Source organism: Sitophilus oryzae, unplaced genomic scaffold, assembly GCF_002938485.1.
Source record: "Sitophilus oryzae breed Bouriz unplaced genomic scaffold, Soryzae_2.0 scaffold_637_pilon_pilon, whole genome shotgun sequence".
Classification (NCBI taxonomy): domain Eukaryota; kingdom Metazoa; phylum Arthropoda; class Insecta; order Coleoptera; family Curculionidae; genus Sitophilus; species Sitophilus oryzae.
Window position 1 is genome coordinate 2,653,601 of NW_022147237.1, and position 15,120 is coordinate 2,668,720.

The following is a 15,120-nucleotide window of genomic DNA, read 5'->3' on the forward strand; positions in this document are numbered from 1 at the left end:
GTAGAGTTGTGCTTGGTCAATTGACCGCGGTCAATTGACCGAGATTTTGCCAGATTTTGACCGGAAAGATTTTGACCAGGTCAGGTCAAAATCTTTTAATTGCCGTAAACCGAATAACAGGGACTGACTTGCCTAAAGCACTCGCGACGCGAAAGAATTGTTAGTTGCTGTTTTAATGTTGACTCAATGAGTTCAATGATGACTATGATGAAGATGAGATTCCGTTGTCTAGATTAGCCTGTGCTACCACCACTCATTAGTATTTTTTATTGCGCTATTATGCATTTTTTTTCGCTACCTCAAAATGGCTTCATATTTGTTTAAAAATTATTAGTCTTGTTCGGTTACTGTCTTTTTGTATCATTTAATGTAATGCAAATGCAAACAAATCGTACGATAAGTTGCCGCGTGTGGACCATGCTTTACATTTAAATTAATATTAAATTTTATATAAAACTTTTAAATTTAATTATCATTTAATGTAATGTTTCGTTTTGTTGTATTCTTTAGTTTTTGTTTACTGTTTTTTAATCACTAATATACGTATAAATGTAATTTCTCCTACTTTTATTTTTTTAGAATCACGAAAGAATTTGACTGCTGCTTTGTCAATTGACCAGTCAATTGACTGGACAATTGACCACAAAAGATTTTGACGGTCAAAATCCCAACTCTACTTAAAAGAAAAAATTGGTTTAATAAATAATGTAAATAATGTACAAATTAACAACAATACACTCGATAAAACTTCATTTATAAATCGGGACGCGCGTTTTGCTGTCATGTCCGAATTATCCTCGAAAGATATACCTATAGCAATTGTGGGGTTTTAATAGATAATAATGGGGATTTTCAATTTACAAATTGACTATAATTTTTCGAGTTTATTTTTACAACTTTCTGGAAAATATGCGAAAATAAAATGAATGGGCAACTTCATCAAAAAATGTAGCGATATTAAAAAAGCTACTAATTTGAGTGAGGATGCAGTCTATAATCACCAAATGGGCTAATAAAACTAGTTTTCAATTTGTCAAGCTTTCGAGAAATTTATTCCCATCATCAGGACAGATTCTAAAGTATATAAAAAAGCATTAAACTTTGAAAATTGTATAAAAAACAAACTTAACGATGAGTTGATTAACAAAATAAAAAATAATATTCTTTGCACAATACGACCTTACAAACTAACATCATTGGAAATGGATATTTACACACATAAATAGTATTAGATTATATCAATTAATATTTTTATTCAAAAGTACAAACAAGCTGAAATAACCTCTTCTGCACAACCAAAACCTCATTGTTTTTATCCTTATTCTTTTCACTTAAACTTCAATAAAACTTCGTCTGTCCCTACCCATACACATATAATTGTTTGCAAGGTTTAAAAAGGCTATAGAACGCAAACGACCATTATACTAATAGCTTTAATTCATCAGAGAAACGGTAAGAGGTCTTTTATAGAAAAGAACCGCCCTTTTATTATTTTATTATAGCGATTCATCGAAAAACCGTGCGTGTTCAGAAATCGGTGGCCTTTGCGATACACGCCATTGAATCTCACCCTACAATGTTTGAGGGTGAGTGTTTGTAGGATTGCCGAGAAGTCGGGAGAACAAGGGTAGAAGCGGTTTGAATTGTGGATTGCTGGCGATCTATAAATTATTTATTTTCTCTATTACCATTGTTACGTGTAGGAAATGTTAAGTAGAAAAGTGACAAATAATACAAGGTGACACCTGTGCGGCTCATTCAGAACCTCGCAATTAGTGGAATAAATTAGTGGTTTCAATTACACTTTATACTTTTTGGTTTACGATCATTCACAATGTTTAAAAAACAGAATTAAAATTAATAGAATATCCCAGCAACAGCTTGTGTCAGTCAGTTGTATCCATAGATAAAAGAAAATAATCTTCTATTAAGAGTTGTATCCATAGAAAAAACCTAATATTTAGCGTATAAAACAATCTTTGAATAAGAAGAAGGAGCATATCAAAAATCTTAGGTCTACCGCGATGGGCCTCAAATATGGCCGACTTAAATTCCGGTTTATCAGTGCCGTTCTAATTTTATTTAAAAAATGTAAAACTATGATGTAGGGTAGACGTGGGGTAGACTCAATATTTTTTTTTTATTATACGTTGTGAATAAATGTTGGTAGTTATTCAAATTGTTATAAAAATATAAAATTCTAATAAAAATAGATAAGTTATAATAACTATTTATAACCATAAACATCCGATACGCTACTGAAGCAGGTAAGTCAAATTGACGTATCTAAATTCTTTGACATCTAATCTTTGACAAGTAGTAAATAAAAGCAAAAATGCAAGAAGAAATATATAATTAGGAAATTTAAGTGAATTTCATAAATGATCGGTTTACTACTCGTATGTATATTATACAGTCACTTACTAGCGAAAAATTGTTCCATTATTTCACTCGATTTTTGCCGAGATCTACCGCACGCTACACAACCAACTATTTTAGAGTCTTTTTCGATAATAATCGCGATAGTGTCACTGTTAATTTAAGTTCTGCCAGAATTTCCATCTAGATTTACTACCTTTATTCAACTATCAGTAGTAGAATAAATAATAAATAACATAAAATAAGTTCCGCAAAGACTGACAAATCCACAAAATTTCAAATCAAATTCAAATGTGTCAAATGAATCGTCAAACAGAACTGTCAAGGATCCCCACCCTAGAGTCTTTTTTCCGCCCACCATGCATGAATACATGGATAGCATTATGCTCCTTCCTTAGTCTTCTTATTCAAAGAAAACAATCAACTGATTTCTAACCACAATTTCTCTTGACGGAATAAAATAATCAAAGGCCAAAATGACATTTCTCGCAAATTTTGAAGTATAATTAGTGGAAAAGTTAAAAGTTTGATAACTTTTTCTACTAATTGAAAATGTCTACCACTAATTTTGACGTTCTGAATGCTTACACTGAAATTAAAGGAACAAACTTCTACGCTAATCGAAACCACTAATTTCTTCCACTAATTACGAGGTTTTGTTAGGTTAGGTTTTTTACAGATTTTGACCTAGATTTTTTTTATAAAATATGCGGACAAAAAGTAGCGCTCATTTAGGAAAAACTCGTAAATATACGTGGTAATTCAAGTAATGTATGTTTACACCAAAGTTGTACATGTAGAGTAGATAAATAAAGTTGTAATTTTATTTCATAATAAATATCATCCCATATAGAAAGTGTTTTTAGATATTAGACCATTCTAGAAATAAATTTTTAAAACAATAAGTTTAATTTTTCCAAAATTATTCATCATATTTGTATGATCAAATAAAAACGGCGTTAAAGATGGTTGGGGAATGACAATCGATGATAATTTTAGGGTGGTCAATCTATAGACGTCATTTACTAAAAATTGGCATCAAACTTGTCAAAAATTAACACTAATTACAGAAAAATTAAGAAAGTATAGAACGTTTCCAGACACACAAATTTATTTCCATATAAAAATGTTTTTCTGGAATTTTAAACTACACCATTCAAAAATATTTTTACTAAATATAAAAACAAATTACAACCTTCTTAAGGCCAACTGGCAGTAAGCGCCATTAAAAAAAGAGTATATGCCAAATAAATGACGTCTAGGGCTTCATCTCGTCAAAATTATCTTCGATTGTCATTCCCAGCTGTATTTGACGGCGTTTTATTCGATCATATAGTATTTAGTACCTTTATCCTGCGAACTCTATTCTCTATTTCTAAGCAAACAAATACTAGGAACGCTCTGAGCCTATCATATGAGGTGTTATTACCAGACAGACTTATAAGGTAGTCTGTGGTGTTATACAAATTGTCCCACCGTTTGTTATGAGCTTAGTACGAAAATCATTTAATTTCTAATTTCGATAATTAGTAATTTTATAATAATAATTTAATAATAATCGATATAATTCTTACACATTACACTTACCACATTGACGAAGTCTTGAAAGGTAATGGCAGGCGTAGTGGCAGTGTTTGATTTTTCTAGAAAAATTTGACGTTTCCCGGTATTGACTCGTTCTCTGAACTCTGGCTGTTCCATAACGTTGATAAAATCCGGCCATGGTATCTCACCAAAGCCTTCCGGATCAAACTTAAAACCACAGGAAAAATTATTAAGACATTATTACAAAGTAAATAGCCTTTATGACTTACCTTATCAAAAAACTGTCTCCATTGCTAAAAGGAGAAGAGAAGTTTATTAAATTGATTAAACTATTTATAGGTTCTAAAAAAATGTGCTTTATTTTGTTTAAAATTTAATTAAGTAAGTATGTAAGTAATAAGTAACACATCATGGGGGTGTCCTAATAACGTATAATGGATATGAGAAATGAATTTTCATTCTGACAGAAAGTATTGACGAAATGGCGGATGCGATTGGTAGCAGTGGCAAGCTGGTGCATATGTTACGGTTAAAGTCCGATGTCCGGTTAATGTCGACATTAACAGGGTAATGTTTGGGTTTGGTTTTGTTTGTTTTTTGTTTTGTGTTATTCTCGAGATTAATCGGGTAATGTCGATATTAACCGAATATCGGACCATAACCGTAACACATACACGGTTGGCAACGATCGACTTTGGGTCCCCGATTTCCTTCTATAATATAAGAGTACAGTGAATTTGTCCACTACAATAAAAGGATCAAAGAGAAAAGAGCAAGAATTTTTCTAAACTCGTGAACAAAAGGGTCGCATCATGCAATTATGTAATAAACATAGTCGCCTTTTTCTCTCCCTGACTTAAGCCAACTTAAGCTTTGGTTCCAACGTTGTAACCGACTTTAGGCACAGTTTTCAATAATATTGAGAAGCTCAACAAATTAGGCAAAGAAAATAAAGTCCTCCTACTCTGGGTGTCTGCTCACCAAGGGATAGAAGGCAATGAAGAAGCAAATGATCTAGCTAGAAAAGGAGCGAACACTCCACTAACTCGACCAGAACCGTTCTGTTTTCCAAGCGAGAACCAACTGAAAGCGGAACTGAAAAACCTGGAAGACTCCATCCGTAACCTGGAATCGGTTAGAACTTACGACCGAATCGGTCACAGCTTTTACGATCGAGAAAAATTAAAAATTTTCCTTGATTTAAGTAAAAACAATCTTCGGATTGTTACGGGGTTCTAATAGGACACTGTCTCCTCAACAAACACCTCAGTATGTTGAAGCTGAGAAACAACGGCGAATGCAGATTCTGTAGGGAAAATGGGGAAACACCCAAACACCTTATCACTGAGTGCGCTGAAACGAAGACCGTTCGTACCATGAACTTTGGTACGGCTGATGTCGAGGATGGAGATCTGGCCTCTGTAAAGCCGTCTCAGATACTGGCTTTTGTTAAAGCCCTGAGACCGTACGATAAGTTATAACTCGTTATAACTCAAGAAAGGAGAACGCAATAGATCTGTAAGGTCGCGGTGATCAACGCCCCTTCTAAACATTCTACATTCGACAACATTGCAATTGGCAAGTGTGTCTCGTACAAGATGGGGTGAACGTTTGTTCCAACATTGGACGTAAGGTTGGCACTTCATTTGTGAATATAAATCAGTGTGGTACGTACTCTGCTTGACTTGGAAAAAATGGATAATATAATAAATGCTAGGATTGAAGCTGATGTGAAAATTTTTGTTAAAACAAAAAAAAAGAAATAGGTATATACTAGGAGGGGGTGGATGCTGTATATGGTATCTTTTGGACTGCTCTCCATTTATATTTAGTGTCTACCACTCAGATAATAAAAAGAGTCACAATGGCTCCTTGTATCGAATAACAAACGATAGCAGGACAATATCATAGACGCAGCAATCTGAATATGGTATTTAAGGAGAAGCAATCGAAGAAGGGTTTATGTATAAGGATAAGCGAACAACAGAGAAATTATTAACAAGAGATGAAAAAACAGCAATGAATTACACATCATTGTTAACAACACTAAACTTGTTGTAAAGTAAAGTAAAGTAAAGATTTCAGTTAACGTGTCCTTTTTGCTGTCAGGGCTAATCTGGACGGGACCTACTTTGTTTACGCGGAATCCGAACCGCGGTCCTCGGCCATATCATGGTCAATGGCCTACCGACTTGGCAAGTGTCTAAATCGACTCTTACTCATGAGATATCCGATCTCATCTGGCCTCGAACCGGCGTCAATGAGCAGTGTGTGTCAATAGATTTTACACTTTTGCCTATTTTTGGACAACAGCATAATACAGAGTTTCGAACAGGTCATCCGTCCATCCACTAGTATCGCCTTACGTCGCTTAACTTCGGTGTTCTAATGGAAATGTTGCCCTAAACTTGTATTTTCCAAAACACCGGGAAAGACTGTCCTCAGAATTAACAACAAGGTGGTAGAACAAGTATTGTCCATAAAGATAAAGTATCTAGGGGGCCTCGTTAACGACGCTTGCGACCCCAAAACTGAAATTTTGGCGAAGATCAAACAGGCCAAATGCTGCGTATATCCTGGATGGATAGGATAGAGTGACAAATGAGGAGGTACTCGGGCAGGCGGATGGGCAAAGATAAGGAGCTCCTATCAACAGTGAACGAACGGAAGTTAGAGTACGTCGGTCACATCATGAGGGGTGATCGATACGAGGTGCTCAGACTGATCATCGAAGGCAAAATTGAGAGCAGGAGACCAGTGGGAAGAAGGCAAAACTCCTGGCTGAAGGATCTGCGTCGTTGGTTCGGAAGAACGTTGATTGAAATTTTCAGAGGTGCGGTTTCACGCACCATCATAGCCAGTTGGATCGCCAACCTCCGAAGTAAGACGGCGACCTAAGAAGAAGAGATGAAAAAATACTTTATACTTACATCCCTCAGTAATTCCCTTTTTGATTCTCCCTCATCTACCTCGCTTCCCAAATCGGTATGATCGGTGTCGTAGTGATCGAGTACCTCCTGTCCTCCAAACGACACGAAGGATCCGGTGATTGTCGCTATATGACCCGGTTCGATACCCGATTCTTCCGATTGCGCGTGCGCTAAGGTGGTAGTCGTTCGTGTCAAGAAGTGACTGGTGGACGGGGACAGGCGATGAGGCCATGCGCTATGCGAAAGCATTGCATTCGGACGGCTGAAACAATAAATAAATGGAAATTAGAAAATACCACAATGGTTTTCTTTTACAACTGGAAGCATTGGGTCTATAGTCAAAGGTATGGTAAAATTACCATTATTGTACGGGTGTTCCAGTAAAGGTGCGTCCGTACCTCACGAGACGAGCGCGAGACATTCCAAAATTGATAGACCTCGCGAGACAATAACTCACGGAGCCTCGTTGCTATCCGTTCTCTACCGGTTTTGCGATCAAAGAAAGCTCGCGGCACAGTCTGGACGTGTTTTTGGTAGGTTCGCTCGACTGCAAGATATTAGCTCTGATTTATCAATTTCGACTATTTAAAATTAAATAATATCAAATTTTTTAAATGGTACACCGTATTTTCTATAATTTTTCCTGATAGAATTTACAAATTTTGCCTCACTGTTAATTTTTACTGTACCGAAATCTAACATTTCTTTAAACAAATTGAATTATTACAAAATTTATTAATTTTAAATATTGTTACGGATTCCGTGGTTTTGCTAATTTAAACTCACGATAAAATACTTAACGAATATATTTTCTCACTATATACACACAATTTATACTGATTACAACACACAATTTATACTGATTACAACACACAATTAACTATTTATAAAATCCTTCGCCAAATTGTCAACATTCGCGATCTAACCGTATTATTCAAACTTCACTTGTCCAACTGCCGAGCGCTCTCTTAGCGACTGTTTCTGGAACGTTCTAAAATTATCGATAACATTCTGTCCCCTACTAGTAAATTCTGCCGCCTGATTAGAATTCGCTTTTCTACTTAAGGCTAAGAGATGGCGTCTCAACAAATGTCGTCAACTACAGATATCGCTACATACACCTCGACAATATATAATATCATATGCAAAAAAGTTACCCCATTGACCATTGTATACTTAGAATCTAATAATAAAATAAAAAAATAGGGCATTCTCATTACAAATATATATGTTATATACGCAAACTTTTTTGAAATACCCTGTACACTCTACAGTAATTTTTAAATGTGCTTCTTAACCTTCCCTATAACTTTTCTATTTAACCAAAAGGGGAAAAACCAACGATGAATATAATACGACGAACCAGAATGTTAAAGATACATTATTTACTGTTTGTTATTATTTGGCCATCGTTTGTTATATTAAAATGTGTTTACAAGCTATTGCCTCAAAAAATGGAGAGAAGATGTCTCGCTCTTGTCTCGCTCTTGCCTCTCTCTCGTCTCGCTCTTAGGTCTCTCGTTTCGCCCTCATCTCTTCAGGCCTGGACGCACCTTAAGAATAGCTCTCGACTGTATCTTGGAAAGTATTAGCCATAGGTATTAGCCATCGAGTTTGCCAAAAAAAAATGATAACTAAAGAGGCCATGAGAAATAGCTGGAAATTATTTTTAAGTTTGTAGAATGGCGTCTGAAGGGCGCAACTGCTATGGCAAATAAAAAAAAATATTTTTTACGAAATTTTACTTCGATAAAGTGCACAAGAAATAAAGGCGTCATAATATTTAGAAAAATGAAGCGGAGAAGGAAGGGCGGATCTGTTTTTATTTAAATGTTAATAACTCCGAACTGGGCAATCGCATTAACGCCCATTAAAAAAAATGCGATGGCATGTGGAATTTTAGATTACATTTTAACTAACCCCGGTAATCGAAAGGCCTCTACGCGAAATGCAGTTTTAACTCCAGGCAACCAAATATACACCAAATGAAATTAAAAATTAAAGAGCTCAAACATTGTAGTTATTTGAAAATACATTTTTAATTTTCTTTTCCTCGAGACTTATTAACATTATAAAACTTAACGCTCTCATTCGTATTATTATAATGATTTATAATATTAAACTAAAATACGAGTGTCCTACCTGTTTTTTTAACGACACTAAACCAAAACAAACTTTCCTGTACCTTTGCGGTAGGGAAATTAACGCGCAACACAAACAAACACGAACAAATTCGAAAATAAGGAATAAGGAAAACACGAAAAAGAAAACATAAACTCGCAAAAACAACAAAAACACGGTTACCCGCACAGCGCTTTCCTGTCAATCTGTCAGAATTTCCACATTTTCCAAAAGGCGCACATGATTTTCCCGAAAACATCCGACAGAAACACGAGGGTAATTTTCGGTAGAAAATAGGGGTGAACGTTGGGGTGAACGAACATTTTGCGGGTTGAATGTGAGTGCGATGAAAATTAGCCTTTTCCTTGTTCGGGGGTAAAAATCAATTTTCATCCCCTAGTAGAAAATGTTTGGTTGCATATATCGTTCATCCGGAAGAAGAGGTTTTTTTTTTCAAAAAAGTCACTTTTGAGATTTTTCTGTTAAAATACCTAAAAATATGTATATTTTAGGTATTTTGCAGAGAGTTTATGGGAGATTTTAATAAATAGTTCGAAAATTACAAATGTATATTGTATATCTCGTTTTTATGTTACATATTCCTGAAAAAGTGTGAAAATGTTTTTTCAGGAAAGGAGTTTCAGTTTTTATTTCTTCTTTCTGATGAACGATATATACAAAGAACATTTTTTTTTGTGAAAATACTGTTTTTATTTAAAAAAATATATACAAATAGGCAACTAAAAGAATGATAAATGATTTAATTTCCCCATCAGTTTAGTTAATTAGGTATTATTTTAGATATTTCAAAATAATATTCTAAGAAGTTTCTCGAGGTGGTAAAGGAACCATAGAGTAAGTAATTTCATAAAGAACATTGGGGCAGTGCCTTCTATTAAAAGATCAGCCTGCGGGCGGACTTTTGTTTACTTCATCAGCTGTACATACTTAGATATTGGGTTAGATTCCGTTTCATATTTTGTCGGTTGATTTTTGGTTTTAACTCTTTGATTTTTTGTATTATTTATTATTGTAGTGCAAAAAACTAATTATTTTGGTGTTGAAGTGACATAAACTACTACCAGATATATGGTCACTCTCGGTTTCGCATAAAAAATAGAAATTTTAAAAATTACACGTTGTGTAAGTGATTTAACCTAAAAGTGCCCATACATTTTTTACTTATCGTGATTTTTGTGTGTGTTTTTTAAGACTCTAACAATTCATCAATAAAGCTTAAGTGGAGTGTGTTTTTGGTGCTATGCCTCATCTTTGTTGTGTTCCTGGTGGAAAGGATAGTTATTATACTAGGCAGCCTAAAGTGTCCGGAAGAGCAAGAAAAGTGAGTACGAGTTATAAATCAAGAGAATTTTATTGAAAATATCTTTAATAAATTTAAAAATAATATTCTCCCATGATGGTATTAATGAAAACTGGACAATTATGTTTATTTTATTCATATTGTGGAATCTCCACTCCAAGTGTTGCTGGTTCAGCTTCGATAGATTCAAACACGTAAGTAGGTATTATGATCTAGGGAAAAATAAAGAATATGTGTATTAGAGATCATGAAAAAGATTATTATTTTGAGTTCAAATTTTAAAAAAGATTTTTGTAAAGACAAGACTGATACAGTTTAAGAGAAGAATGTGTTTTTGTTTGATAATATATAAGTAATGTATGTTAAGCATAACATATATTTGTTCAGTAATTTTTAATGAATAGTATTGATTATTTATAATACCAAATTAATATCAAATATTTAAGTGATGGCTGAATACAATATGAATAAAATAACAATAAAATTGGTATATTTGCATAATACAAAATTAAGTTTTAAGAATAAAGGTGTTACTAAAAATACTAAGAAATTCATATTTCTTTGTTTTAATTGGTCTAATGTTATTTACATTTTACGTAAGAATTATACCGTATCATCGAAAAAATCGGCGTCTAGTTGGCTTGGAAATGAACATCGATGACATTCCCTAAATAACTGTACACATAAAATAATTAACTAGAATTTTACAATCTTGGAAAATTTGATATTCTTGAACCTTGATTCTAAATATTCTAAATTTTTTGATTTTCTTGGAATTTAGGTTCAGGAAAAAACGCTGATTGATTTTTCATTTGGTTTTCATTATTTTTATTTGGTTTAAAAAAAAACGGTTCGGCTAACATTATAGCCTCCATCAGTGTTGTGTCATATGAAAAAATAGTGTCGAATATAATCCAAAAATTGCATATAAAATATTCACACCACGCACATAATGTTTACTGCGTACTCCATAGTCAATGTAGATAATTTTAGTGTTAAGAATAATAATTTTAAAAAATATGTGGTCATCTTTTGATAAGTTTATATTAGTTTATTAATTGCAGTAAACATTATGAGGTGTGAATTATATTGTATATGTAATTTTTTGGATTATATTCGACACTATTTTTCTCATATGACACAACACTGTGAAGGCTATAGTTAGCCGAAACGTTTTTTTAATACCAAATAAAAATAATGAAAACCCAAATGAAAACTTAATCAGCGTTTTTCCCGAACCTAAAAATCCCAAGAAAATCAAAAATTTTAGAATAATTTAACATATAAAATGCCAGCGATCTTCATTTCATAGCCATCGCTGACGCCTTTTTAGATAATATTGTATTATTTGTAAATATAATTTTTCGAACATTGATACTTGCAAAATATACATATAAATTTTGTGAATGCAAATAATAATACATCACTATTAGTAGATATTAAATGTTTTTTGTTAAACTAGATCGATTTTCAAACCCCAAAATTTAAAATATATTTACATTTTACCCATTACCTATACATTATTTGTACATTGTAAAACATTTGCTGCATTTGTATGGTTCATAGTTTATTTGCCAAAGTATTTATTACTATAAATAGGTATATATGTTGTAGTTATTAACTGTATATTATGTATATTTCATTTAAACTATATCATTTTTAAAATACAAACCAAAAATCCGAGGAATAATTATGTTTTCCATGTATTCTACAACATATTTATTAATCCGTTATATCTAACTAGCGTGACGTCATAAATCTCGCCCCCAGGCTGATCTTTTAATAGAAGGCACTGATTGGGGGTTACCCGTTACTCTTTTAGATATAAAAATTCTACCGTATGATCGAATAAAAACGGCTTTAGCGATGGCTATGAAATGAAGATCGCTGTCATTTTATATTATGTAAAATTATATGGGAAATGTCATCAATCGTCATTTCATAGCTATCAGTGACGCCCTTTTTATTCAATCATACGGTAGATATTTGTGACAAATTGGTGGCTGTTAATTTTATTTTTTGAGCGAAAATTGGTTTATTCGAATTTTGGCTATTAACAAAAAACCGGCGTTCAGTTAGCTGGGAAATGACGATCGATATTTCCTATGTAAATTAAAACGATCTTCATTTCATAGCCATCGCTGACGCCTTTTTTTCGACCATACTGTACAATATTATCGAAAAGCGGCGCGTCAGTGACAGCTATTAAATGAAGATCGCTATCATTTTATATGAGAAATGTTATCGATCTTTACTTCCAAGCCAACTGGATGCCGTTTTTTTTCGACATGTTAAAATGCGCTTAAATACCGTATGATAAAAAACGGCGTTCAGTTGGCTGGGAAATGACGATCGATGACATTTCCCTTATAAATATACATAAAAAATGACAGCGATTTTCATTTCATAGCCATCGCTGACGCCGTTTTTTTCGACTATACGGTATCAAATATCTTGGATTTTTAAATGTACTAATATATGAATTACATAAAAACAGAAAGACAAATAAAAGAATTAATATATTTTCTCTTTATTTATTTCATAAATAAATTAACAGTTTAATCTTCTTCCTCTTCAGCAGCGCCACTAGTAGTACCTAGAAAAATAATTAAAAATTAGTAAAACACTCAAATTTATAGTAACATATTTTTAATATATTAAATAAGAATATTATCTTTTTTGTAAATAAATAGTATTCATAAAATTAAATCTGTACTATATTTAATTTGCGAAAAAACTTATTAAAGAAATTAAAATTCAACATTAATGTTCATTCAAAAACAAAAACAATTTTCATATGGAAACTTTCAATACAAATATTGAAAATCAAAATCATTGAATAGATAAAAATACAGAAAAAAACTTCTGAAATTATATTACTAACCTTTACGGAGGTTCTTCCTCTTAACGCGTCCAGGTCTGCCACCACCGAAGGGCGACTTGAGTGAGAAGTCAATATGTTTCTGGGAGTCCAACCTTACAGCAAATGAAGGAATATTCACTACTTGTTTACGGACCCTGTAATTTCAAAACCTAATCTTAGAAAATGTATTTAAGACACCTTTAACTAAGCCTAATAAGTTTTAAAAGTCATTGTCGCCTCACAAGGTACCCAAACAAGCAATAAGTGCAAGTTTGGGGCATAAGCTGGTATCATTCCTATTCGAGTTTCTTTAGCACTAACTCAAGCATCAATATAATCCTAGCTAGTGACTCTAAGACTCGGCACTGCCAATAACTTTGAAATTAATTAACTAATAAACCTACTGACACTTACTGATTCAGTTTCCCACTGAGCGTGTTATTTCAAGACATTAGTTTTTCAACTAAGTGGCCTTTATGAATTTATTTCTGTCAAGTTATAAGTCAATCTTCGTATAGTTTACCTGATGTGGCCTTGGCGGATTAAAACGCGAGCGTGGTGAATAGATTTAGCTAGACCAAGTTTGAACACCTGTGTTTGAAGACGCCTCTCCAAGAAATCTTCAATTTTCAAACCCAGCACGTAATCAAGTTTCATTCTGTTTTCGTCCAATACTCCTACACGGACTAAACGACGCAGAAGTGCATTACCTAAAATAAACAATAATATATTAAATAAAAGCAGTAAAAATAATAAAGCTTATTTTGTTTATTACTCCTTCCCTGGTCTTTTTATTCAATCAAAAGTTATCCAAATTATAACTGTTACCTCAACTTTCGGCACAGATAAAACCATGGTAAAGATTCTTATCTGTTTCCTAGCGGGTTATTATTTGCCCTTACAAAAGTAAAAACTGGCACTCCTAATAAGCACATAAGCATTATTGGAGCGTGGCGTCAGGGCATAATGTATTTTATATCAAATTAAATTACATACCTTGAAACAATCTCTGTGGATCTTTCTCTTCCAAAGTTAGCAGTTCACGTGCAGCTTTACGAATCTTAGCCAAAGTGTATTTCACACGCCATACTTCACGTTTGTTACGAAGACCAAAAGCTCCAATGATTTTTAATTCTTGATCCAAACGAGCCTTCTCGTAAGGACGACGAGGGGTTACGTATGTTTTTGAACATACCGACGGAATTCTGCCGTTCACCATGATGGCAAATTAAGGTTCCTCTGCAAACAAATGTAAAATAAGTATTTTTCATACACTTCACGTGAGCAAGTAACATTTTTGCGAGAATTGTTACCTTGCCATGAATCAGATAAGTAATAGGAGTTACTTTCTGGGATTAAACATGGTAATAATATTGCCTTGAACGATTAGGAGCTCTTGCAATGATTAAGCAAAGCGCCTTGCCCAGAGTACAAGGCATATAACCTCAAAAAAATAATCTTCAAAAATCTAAGTAATCTTAACATATCTCATAACTTTTATTAAAAATTATGTTATTTATTTAAAGTATTTGTGTTGTGCAGTAAATATTTTTGGAAGAAATGAATTATTTTACTTTTAAAATTAAATTTAAATTTAATTTTGTACTTACCCAACCTCCTGTGTCAAATTCTCAATTGCAAAAAGAAATTTTACAGGACGGGATTTAAAAAGAAAACTTTTGTAGATGGCGCTCTGGGCGCTCTGACGGCTCTGACAGAATAATCCGATGTTGCCGCTTTTCCGTAGTGTCTATATTACATGATTTTCATGTAAAATACTCTATTAAATTATTTATTTCCTAAATTTAATTCTTTCGTTATCTCTGATTCTTATGAAAATATCGTATGGGAAGTTGTTAGGTAACTATTAGAAATACATTTTAAAAATATCTACTTTGGGATGTGCGATGTGCGTTAGTGTAAAATATATACAAATACCTATTTAATATTTATAATCAAAT

General features: G+C 33.2%; 2 protein-coding genes across 2 annotated transcripts in view; both read right to left on the minus strand.

Moving 5' to 3' along the window:
* Positions 1-9,173, minus strand: part of LOC115887784 — a 299,678-nt gene extending 290,505 nt beyond the window's left edge. Inside the window, exons 1-4 of the mRNA XM_030907281.1 lie at positions 8,997-9,173; positions 6,855-7,116; positions 4,194-4,217; positions 3,967-4,131 (exon numbers count right to left, since the gene is read on the minus strand). Of these exons, the coding sequence (XP_030763141.1) occupies positions 3,967-4,131; positions 4,194-4,217; positions 6,855-7,103 (438 nt within the window). The 5' untranslated portion in view covers positions 7,104-7,116; positions 8,997-9,173. The remainder of the gene's footprint in view (positions 1-3,966; positions 4,132-4,193; positions 4,218-6,854; positions 7,117-8,996) is intronic.
* A 3,629-nt stretch (positions 9,174-12,802) lies between these two features.
* LOC115887816 (40S ribosomal protein S9) lies at positions 12,803-14,966 on the minus strand. The gene is made up of 5 exons (XM_030907328.1): positions 14,770-14,966; positions 14,156-14,398; positions 13,683-13,869; positions 13,181-13,314; positions 12,803-12,892 (listed from the first exon to the last, which is right to left on the minus strand). The coding sequence occupies exons 2-5, from the start codon at positions 14,376-14,378 to the stop codon at positions 12,855-12,857; spliced, it is 582 nt and encodes a 193-aa protein (XP_030763188.1). The 5' UTR covers positions 14,379-14,398; positions 14,770-14,966; the 3' UTR covers positions 12,803-12,854.
* Positions 14,967-15,120: the final 154 nt, after the last annotated feature.

Coding starts and splice junctions, on each gene's coding strand:
- LOC115887816 (XM_030907328.1), bottom strand. CDS start 14,378: ATGGTGAACGGCAGAATTCCGTCGGTATGTTCAAAAACATACGTAACC. Junction 13,870..14,155: donor TCCACAGAGATTGTTTCAAG/GTATGTAATTTA, acceptor TGTTTATTTTAG/GTAATGCACTTCTGCGTCGT. Junction 13,315..13,682: donor ATCCGCCAAGGCCACATCAG/GTAAACTATACG, acceptor TTGAAATTACAG/GGTCCGTAAACAAGTAGTGA.